The sequence below is a fragment of the Haliotis asinina genome, chromosome 3 (genome assembly GCF_037392515.1).
Source record: "Haliotis asinina isolate JCU_RB_2024 chromosome 3, JCU_Hal_asi_v2, whole genome shotgun sequence".
NCBI lineage: Eukaryota > Metazoa > Mollusca > Gastropoda > Lepetellida > Haliotidae > Haliotis > Haliotis asinina.
The window spans coordinates 7117758-7128259 of record NC_090282.1 but is presented as its reverse complement, the minus strand read 5'-3'; the positions used below and the strand labels follow the sequence as shown (position 1 = coordinate 7128259).

Here is a 10502-nt window from a genome sequence, read left to right as displayed (position 1 = left end):
AAACAATGAAACCTGAATAATCCAACTTGAAAAAATTGTCTTACTTCCTGTGGAATATTAAAGTGGGCTTAGTAAAATGGGGGGCGGATTAGTTGATATCGGAAAAACAAGTTCGGAATCCCATCCGCTGTAGGCATGGATATGTTCAGAGTTCATTACCGGCAGGTGTTACTTATCACGACTTAGACAATCGACTTGTAGTGTCAGTACCATCTTCATTGATGTATACGTATTTCTGATCGGAGGAATTGAAAAATAACTCTTGTAATTAATTTCTGTTAACATAATAACGTCCAAAAAGACTGGCCTCGGATGGTGTTTTGGTGAAGGTTTATTGAGCAGATTACAAACAATTACCGTATGAAAGTATACATGATTACTGAAGGCGCGTCCTGCAACTACCTACTGACGCAAGTCATTCAGCGGCAACAATCTTGTCCTGTACAGGTGCACACATGGAACAGAGTAATGAATGCATATGTTAGAATATACACGTATAGACATAAAGTGCAGCTGTAACATGTATTGTCTTAATGTAAACAGTAGCTGTAACCAGCATTGTCTTTGTGTAAACAGCAGATGTAACCAGTATTGCCTTAATGTAAGCAGAAGAAACAGATGCTGTAACCAGTATTGTCTTAGTGTAAACAGAAGTTGTAACCAGTATTGTCTTAGTGTAAACAGAAGCTGTAACCAGTATTGTCTTAGTGTAAAAAGAAGCTGTAACCAGTATTGTCTTAGTGTGAACAGAAGCTGTAACCACTGCTGTCTTAATGTAAATTTCCGATGTGATATCTTAAGTACTGGCTCAACGCAAACAACACAACCTACGTTTCTGAATTGTTTCAAAACATGAGACTAATATGGTCCTCCTGTAAACAGAATATTTGACTGGTATTGTGTAAACAGATATAACTAGCACTGCCTTATTGTAAACAAGATGTGAGCAGCAGGTCTAAACAGATTTGTGAAGGTATTCAGAACTGTAGAACGACCATTGAATCTGCGTGTCTGAACTTATCATCATTATTGTGTTAACAACAAGCATGAAACACATGGCTGAATGATAACCAGGGATGCAGTGTGTAGTATATGAATGTTAACAACTGATGCAGTGTTTGAATATTTACAACAGATGCAGTGTTTAAACATTAACATTAAATGAAGTGTTTAAACGTTACCACCAGATGCAGTGTTTGAATATTTACAACAGATGCAGTGTTTAAATGTTAACATTAGATGGAGTGTTTAAACGTTACCACCAGATGCAGTATTCAATTATTAGCAGAGGATTGTGTCTGAATGATAACTACACATGTTACGTCAGTGCCTGGAGTGTTTCACGGGGTGGACTACAGTGGGGATGTGGTGATGGGAACATCACTTCTCTCTGTTGCACCGTTCTCCTCCACGATACTTATCACTTCAGGGCTGACGTTGTAGATCTCCTGGCGTTTCAGCAAAGTTCTGAAAACAGACAGCAACAAATAATACACCTTCTAACGTGTGTGGCCGTTATTCGATGCTTTAGTACCTTAAATGAGCCCTTTATGCTGTTGGGAATATTTGGTGATATAAGAAATGGCACCTTAAGGTAAAGTTGGTACATAGGGAAGTGTTTGACTCATGACCTTGAACGTTGACGTCATTGCGTCATAATGCTAACAATTATCTGCAGTTAGTCAAAGAAAAAATACAGATCTTAGACCCTTTGATGCATTGTCTTTTACAGGCATGTAGATTAGCCCGTGAAGATCCGGGTTAGAGTTGATCAAGAGCAATTTGTGCATGTCGAAAGAAGCAAGTAACTTGCTTTGGTTGTCAGGGTCGCTGACTGACGCTTAACTGCATATATCGAAAGCTCGTGATGTTGATCACTGAATTGTTAGGTCCTGGCGGGTATCGACACTATCATTCCTCAGTTCATGCTAATGGTATGGTCGGAATGGTACAATATACTTGGGCTAATCAATCTTGATTTTAGATTTCATCCTTATATACGAGCGGTTAAACTGACAATATGATCTATGCTTGTTCTGTACTGAGCGGTCATCTCCTTCTCGTAGCTCTAACCGAAAATATATGTGCAAAATATGGTTACTGTATAGTTAACCGATTCCATCTCAGTGAAGGATTTAGGGTTGTGTGTAAGGTATACGTGACCAATGTAGGTGTACCTCTGTGTAGATAATGGATATACAACTTCTTTAACATTAATATGATCAGGCAAGTGATGACAGTATTACTAGCTACATCGACACGTCATTCGAAAAGTAATAGATGTTTATATACAAATAACACTCCTCGTTGTTCATCACATCAACCACTAAATCCCACAGTGTCTCAAAGAAGACACTGCAACATCTGGCGCGGACATGATAGGTACAGCTTACTCGCCTTGTGCCCTATGTCTGTTCTTATATAAATCATATTGACCCTGTCGTATATCAAAATATAAAAAAAACGCCCTAAACACCTGTGTGATCGGAAGAAAACGTGTCCATTGTTTCGACTCTGTCATAAGGATATGTTTATGTATTGCTGTCAACTGTTTTGTCTGTTAGGGACTAATTGGATCCCTCTGTCTTGACACCCCGTTATGTTATTGTAGGATGGTGGTGGGGGGGGGGGGGGGGATACTTAGTGTCGTGTACACAGCAGTATCAGTAAAGAAACCTCTGACATTTAGGATGTGAAAGTTGACGGAACAGCGTTCTGAGTAAACAGGCAACCAGAAACTTAATACTTGATAACCTCGGCTCTAGAGCAGATGGTATGTGTATGAGAACCCCAAAAACTATGTCACGCCAAAACATACTCGAACTGGAAAATGGGTATCAGATAATTATTTCAATATTTACCATATACAATTGTGTACACGACACTAGAAAATATATTTCTTTTGATAAAAAACATATTCATTCTTTCGAAACACCTTTGGAGCCTTAAGAGTGTATCAGTATTAATTATCTGATCGAGACACAACCTTCCTGGAAGAAGGCAATCCATTAATCTTTGATATTTATAACGCTGCGGTGTTAATACGCCTACTCAATAAAAAAAATTGGATAATTCCGAAATGGTGTAAGTCAAGTATGTTTCCTGTCCACAAGAAAGTACTTTATCTGACCCAAACATAAACAGAGGAATCCATCTACTGCCATAAGTATACAAACGACTTCCAAACTGTGTTTATCGTCACGTCCTAAGACCCTGGTTGAGTACTAACGTTGACACAGTCTGTGAAGTCCATTTGTGGTTTTGCAATCATGTTACGCAATTCTACGTCAAACGGAAACCCACCCATTCTGACCTGTTTTCACTCCAGTCCTGTGTGGCCGCATCAGTGATGGTGGCCTGTATACATGAAGACAAGTGCAACTGGCTTCCTTCCTTGGGAAGCAGACATCGCCTCTCCGAGCAAACCATCCCGAGATCCGGACTTATCGGCCATCTTAATCTCATTTACATTCACCGCCCTCACTTACAACATCCAGCACAAACACGACTCCACACAAAATGGGTCTACACTATTAATAGCTTTTGAATGGATATTAATTTCACGGTCGCGACCTATCTGTCACATTGTTTGCCAAACACGATGTGGAGGAGAACTGGGAAAGTTTTGCCCAAGAACGTAGCTGACGCTGGTACCTACAAATAGGCCCAACTAAAGCCGCAATATTTTGTCATCGTGAATGATAAGCCTGTGTTTCATCTAAATGTCAGATTAATGTTTGTGGATAACACCACGATAATTATGTGGACACGTTAAATGAGCCAGGTTCACAATTACAACAGCAAAAAAAGGGACCATTGGCAGTATATAATGCTAATAAACTTTAAAACCTCACTCAACTAAGGCGGTGCTTTTGTGTATTTGTTGTTAAAGGTAATCATGCTAGTCCCAAACCCTGACCAACAATAGGCGCCACATCAGACTTCTGGAGACAACTCAACCCGAACCCTTCATAGATGGGTAAAATTACGATCTGATGTTTATACATTTCTAAAGATCTATATGTTAGAAGGCGTACTCACTTTTGCCTGTTGTGATATGCAAGGAACACGACGATGGCAGTAAGCGCCACACCACCAAGAACACAGCCAAGGACGATCTCCCATGTACTGTCGCTGCCGCTCTTTAAAGCAAAATCCTTTGGATCCTTCGTAGTGATTGCTGAAGAATTCCTTGTTGAAGAATGATTGGGAGATACAGAGGTCTGGGTGTGTGCTTTTGTTAGTTCCGATGATGCTGTTGGAATGGGGGATGAAGTAGATGGGGTTGCTGTGGAGGTAGATAGCGTCATTGACGGTGTTTGGGATGATGGATGATTGCTAGAGGTATTCTTGTTGTCAGTAATGCTGCTTACAGAAGAATGTCCCTCGCCAGTTGAGGTCACACTCCAGGTGGGAGGTGTATTTGACAGGGCACCTGGTTTATGAGTGTTTGAATTAATTGTTGAGGTACTTGTTGCCCGATGTTTACTTGGTGTGATCGTGTCGCCTGGCAGGGTGCTTGTTTCTAGTGACGAGGTGCTGCTGCCGGGTGACAGGGTGCTAGTTTTTGATGGTGAGGCGTTTGTGTGGGTTGAGAGGATGTTTATGTTGGTTGTCGTGGCGGGAGTTGAAGTGTCTGCGTCTCGAGTTGATAATGACGTCCTTGTATCTGGAGATGTTAATGAACTGCTTCGGCCGACTGACGGGGTGCTCTTGCCAGGTGATGGGGCGTCTGTGCCGGTCGATCTGGTGTTTGTGCCTGGAGACGTAAAGTCTGTGTCTGGTGACGGGGTGCTTGTCCCAGTTGACGGGGTGTTTGCGTCTGGTGGGATGCGTGTGTCGGTTGACGATGTGCTTGAATCAGTTGACGGGGTGCTTGTGTCAGTTGACGATGTGCTTGTGCCTTGTGACTGGATGCTTGTGTCAGTTGACGGGGTGCTTGCGTCTTGTGAAGTAGAGCTCGTGTCAGTTGACGGGGCGCTTGTACTTTGTGACATAGAGCTTGTGTCAGTTGACGGGGTGCTTGTGCCTTGTGATGGGGTGCCACTTGACCCTAGTTGTGTAGAAATACTCAATAATATTGATGGTGATCTGGTTTTAGACGTCGCTGGTTGTTCTATAGATGAAACAATATTACAGGATTCACTTAGAGACATTTGTTTATGGTAGAATTATATATAGTTTATGACAAAATAGTTCATAGTAGAATTAAAAAGAGTTTATGATAACATTTACCAAATAATACTATATGGAAAACACCGAACTATGAGAGATGGTGATGACAAAAGACTATAAGTGGATGTTGTCTATGTTATAGTACTGAAAGCCTTAGACGAAATACCACTGTAACAATGGAGATTGCGGATTACCTGTTGGGGCTGGGGGTGTAGCTAGTGTGTAGGTGTCTGTGACGACATCTGTGGAGCCTGAGCAGTCGGTGATGGGTTCCGTGGGCGATGTTGTAGCCACTGACGATCTGGTGGTGCGGGGACACAGGGGGTTTGTTGGGTTCATCAGGCAGTCTGTGAGGCAGTCTTCCCCGTAGTAGGTGGTGTCACAGTTGTAGCGGAACAACACCATGATTCTGGAGGGGAAGCTGAATTGCTTTAATAAATTCATAAATATTTGTCATGAGGATTCAAGGATGAAGGCGAAGAAATACTTTTGTTGAAAAAATTTCACAGTTCTGTCATTGCGTGAAATTTGGTCTTTCAGCATTTCTCATACGTCATGGCGGGTAAGATTAGTCAGGGAAGACATCACACAGTACAAATGTTTATATCCCACGAGCATGTGGGATAAACCAGTGATAAAGGAGCACATCCCTGATCAGCAAATACCAATGATTTATCCCCTGGCAACTGTACTATATCAGTTACTTACATTGATGGCGACACTGCCCTCAACCCTGAGATGTTCTGGTACAGGAAGTGGTCAGAGGATTCATGTAGGGTGACATTGTAGTGCATCTCGTCCACGGCTTCCAGCGTCCTGTTGCTACTGACAACGTCCGTGTCTTGGTCAAACACCTGCACCACGACCTGAACCACTCCCTAGAGACAGCATACGTCACCCAGATATAAGTGATGAAAACACCCCACGAAAACCCTGTATTCTAAGCAGGGCTTTCTGAGAATAGACACAGTGGTGGTGACGTATATTCCTGATTTATTTATTTGTTGTTAATACTTATATTTCTATAAATGAACCCAGCAATGAAGCAAAGATAAATTCCAGTTGCTGGACAAAGGTCACAAAGTAAATATGCGTACAAACCATCACCATGAGTGAGTGAAGGACTAGGCATGGTTGTAGAAAGATTTAGCAATATTCCAGTAATAACTCGGCATGTAAGAAGTAGGATTCACGCACTGCTATCGAAATCTAAAGTATGAAATAGTCGCGACGTGGAAAAGACGAATAAGTTCTTGTTGCCTGACTTGAAAATCACTACTTTCCCACTCCCGACTTAAATTCCCAAAGTGCCATGCATCAGAATGGGAAAGGAAGATTAAATATACGTACTGGCCACTTCTTGAACTCAAACGAGATGGGGTTGATGGCGTGTTTGTATTCGTCAGAGAACATGAATGAGTTGGTGTCGTTGATGGGGAGCCTAGACGGCCGCTTGTTGGTTATGTTTCCTCTGTAGAGACACGGTAGACACAGATTACTGGCTGGTGCCCAGTCACTGACACAACGCCACACTGATCCTAGGTGCCAGTCAGTTTGTTGGATGTATAGCCATGGGTTAGAAGGAGAGACTGATTCTATTTCGCAAATTATTCTGACTTTTCTTTCGACAAGACTGTTGCATTAACTAGAGTGTTTACCTGAACATTTACCTTGACGTCCAGCGGCAATGTTTGTCTGAACATTTACCTTGACGTCCAACGGCAATGTTTATCCGGACATTTACCTTGACGTCCAACGGCAATGTTTATCTGAACATTTATCTTGACCCCTACACGACAATGTTTATCTGGACATTTAACTGGAATGTTTATCTGGACATGTAAATAGAATGTTTATCTGGATATTTATAATCTAGGATGTTGACCGGAACTGGACTTCCAACATAAAAGCTTACCTGTCCAGTCCATAGACGGACACTTGGAAGATTAGATCGCATGTGTCCAAGCAGTGTCCAGTAGCGTCCGTCTCTCCGTCACAGCACTGACCATCATATCCCAGATTACCGTTGTTCTTGTAACCCAGGAAACCAACATAGAACTTGCCGTTGGAAGATATCAGTGGTACCTAAGACAAATGGTCTTACTTCATGCTGAATAAATACATAAATACAACAGTGCCATTAAGAAAGAATGATTAAGGCATGGTATTAAAAATCGTTCTTTTTGTGAGATATCAGTGAAAGGGAAGAATTCAAACAATATTTATTCGGACTGGAGTGACCTTCGGTCTATAGCATATGATTCAACGCTATGTGTCACAATATGTGCTCAAATGTGTCTGCAACACATCAAGTAAAACTATACGGATGTAGTTTGATTAGATGATTAGAACAACTGTATACATGTGTATAGTTTTAAACGATCACTCAATCCTTTGTCGATCAATTAATCCCTTTTCTTGATAACACGAAGCCTTACGTAACTGCAGGAATGGCCTGTTCACTCTCTACAACTCGAATTTTCAAAATATGACAAAATCCTGTTAATAAATCAGCATAGTAAGAACCTGATGATATCCAGGGAGGTGGACAGTGATTAAAAATACAGATTCGCTGCAGAGTATCTCATTTGCCTTCTAAATACATGGTCATCTAGGGGAAACGTAAATAAGGTATATTTTATGTTTTGCCTGTTATCACTGCAGACGTTATTATACTCCTGCCCTACTGTTACCGGGACAACAGCGGCAGCCGGGGTATGCGTCACTGCCGACCACCTTTAACAGTCTACATTGATATGTGGAGACATTCAACACACATAGGCATGGGGCATATCGTCAACCCGAAGTCTCAGCTCTCTGAGATCAAAGGGACAAGCCTTAGATGCTACAACAATGTAATTTAGAGTTAAACACTTTCATAGTACAAACTTATGCATACGATGTTTTACGGTTCATTATTATTATTACTATTTAAAAAGACAAAGTACCAACCGACATCACTTCATTATAGAGGTCATGTCCCATTAGTCCTACTCCCATTATTACTACTCCCACTAGTCATCCAGCAAATGAGGGATCAATTAAAACAACGCAAGGCATATTCCCTTTGTTCAAAATGGACTAGCACGGTAATATGAGAGCTTGAGGAGCAAATCTGCCTTTTTGTCAAGTTGTTTAAATAAAAGACAACCAGAGTTATGTCTAATCATTTATTCTATAGAAAACACAATCCATTTAACACCTGAAATTTGCTGTTTACATTGAATTGCAATAAATTCAAATTGCTGACTGTGGGTCAAATGGAGATACCCCTAAATGCGTAAAGTGAGTCTGTTTAGTGCACACACGAGGGGATGTCAATAAGTTTTGAGCCTTGATCATTTTTCATACTCAGGTGTCACAGCCTATGGTACGACATTAAACCTTGGGGTGTAGCTGATGTGATATATAAGTTTTGGTATCCTACTCTCAGAAGTTATTGAACAGCTCACATTGACAGACAGAGACCCCCCTCACGGCAGTGAAAATGAATAAAATTGAGTATAGAGCAGTAATTACGTTTTTAGTTCTTGAAGGAAACTCGACGAAGAGCATTGAAGAAAGGCTTTCAGCAGTTTATGGGAAGTCTTCCCCTTCATCTGCTACCATCAAACGATGGGTCAATGAATTTAAGCATGGTAGAGAGAGCCTTGAAGATGACCCCCGTTCAGGTCGCCCAACAACAGGCACTAGTCAGGAAAACATTGACAGAGTGCATAGACTTGTGCTGGAAAATCGTCGAATCACCCTCCACGAGTTAGAGGAGACCAGATCCATCGAGACAATTCTTCATGAGCATCTCGTCATGTCTAAGGTGTGCGTAAGATGGGTGCCAAGAATGCTTACAGATGAAATGAAGCAAACAAGGGTCATCATAAACAACTCCATGCTAACCAGATACAACAAGAATCCAGAAGATTTTCAATTTAGGCTAGTAACCTGTGATGAAACCTGGATCCACCACTATGATCCTGAGAGCAAAAAAGAATCCATGGAATGGAAACATGTCACTTCTCCCAGGACCAAAAAGTTCAAAGCCTCCAGATCAGTGCAGAAGGTAATGGCGACAGTCTTCTGGGGTAGCAAAGGCGTCATCCACATAGATTACTTACCAAAAGGAAGAACAATGAATGGGGAATATTACGCTAACTTGTTGAGGCAAGTGCGACAGTCAATCAAGGACAAGCGCCGGGGCAAGATCAGACGTGGTATTCTTCTACATCAAGACAATGCTCCAGTACACACCTCTCGCGTTGCAGCCGCTGCTGTCCAGGAATGCGGGTGCGAAATCTTGCCGCATCCCCCCTACTCTCCAGACCTGGCACCAAGTGATTACCATCTGTTCCCAAATCTCAAGAAACACTTGCGTGGTCGTAGATTTCAGGATGATAATGAGCTTATTGCTGCTACTGAGGCTTGGTTTGAGGACCAAAATGGCGCCTTCTACAGAGATGGCATCAGCGACTAGCAGAAAAGATGGAACAAGTGTCTTGACTCACAAGGGGACTATGTTGAAAAATAAATATGGTTCATACCAATATTTTGTGTTTTTCTATGCAAGGCTCAAAACTTATTGACATCCCCTCGTACGCCGTGCAAAGTCGCCTGAATGACTTCACTAGAGTCTGAAAGACTGCTTGAGGGAAGTGGTTATCCAGCAGCCGGAAGTCCGAAGACGAAGACGATCAGCAGCCAAATCAGTTTGCTGATGACTTTGAGCAAGTTGCGTAATGGTGGAAGGATGACAGCCCATTTGTCTATCTACAGCGTTTGCAGAGCTACTTCAGTGAAACTTTCGAGTGGACATTCCAATTCGCTCTGCACTTCGTCTTGGCATCGTTTGTGTGGGTTGTACACCTCCCAGCGTCAATACTGAACTATTTTTTTCACACAAACCTTTATAAAGGATACTTCAGAGTGAAATGCAGCCTTTCCAGCCAGTGCCGTCGATGCACGTGCTGTTTTTGTGCGAATCTTTCGTATGAACGTATAATGACAGGGCATCGTCTCAATAACGTAACGACAATAACGTAGCGACAATAACGTAACGGTAGCATGAACGATCCATAACATTAACGCTACGTTTACGAGATTCTTTTGCTCAAAATGCGCTTCTTTTGCTGTTCAGTATATGAACATAATGCACCAAAAGAAAATGGATTGCACATACACGGTGTGAAATGTATATTCATGTAGGCGCACTTTAAACCTCCGGAATGACCTTTTTTAAACATTTAGCAAATACAATGTATAAGTCTTCACTGTGCAGAAGTATACGGTATATTGTAAACAGGCGTAGGGGCTACACTGCCTCTGTTTTGATTATG

The 10502-nt window shown here is 41.8% G+C and overlaps 1 protein-coding gene across 1 annotated transcript; it reads right to left on the bottom strand.

Annotated features, from left to right (window-relative positions):
- Window positions 1–313: 313 nt before the first annotated feature.
- LOC137279178 (uncharacterized) lies at window positions 314–9025 on the bottom strand. Its single transcript, XM_067811666.1, has 6 exons — window positions 7091–9025; window positions 6526–6646; window positions 5884–6053; window positions 5370–5584; window positions 4042–5053; window positions 314–1467 (listed from the first exon to the last, which is right to left on the bottom strand). Exons 2-6 carry the CDS (start codon window positions 6586–6588, stop codon window positions 1353–1355), a joined length of 1575 nt encoding a protein of 524 aa, XP_067667767.1. The 5' UTR covers window positions 6589–6646; window positions 7091–9025; the 3' UTR covers window positions 314–1352.
- Between the last annotated feature and the right edge of the window lie 1477 nt (window positions 9026–10502).

What these genes read in the sequence shown, in the direction of transcription:
- LOC137279178 (XM_067811666.1), bottom strand. Translation starts at nt 6,588, where the DNA reads ATGTTCTCTGACGAATACAAACACGCCATCAACCCCATCTCGTTTGAG. An exon ending in AGGGCAGTGTCGCCATCAAT is followed by an intron (nt 5,585 to 5,883) that starts GTAAGTAACTGA and finishes CTTCCCCTCCAG; the next exon opens with AATCATGGTGTTGTTCCGCT. An exon ending in TACACCCCCAGCCCCAACAG is followed by an intron (nt 5,054 to 5,369) that starts GTAATCCGCAAT and finishes CTACACAACTAG; the next exon opens with GGTCAAGTGGCACCCCATCA.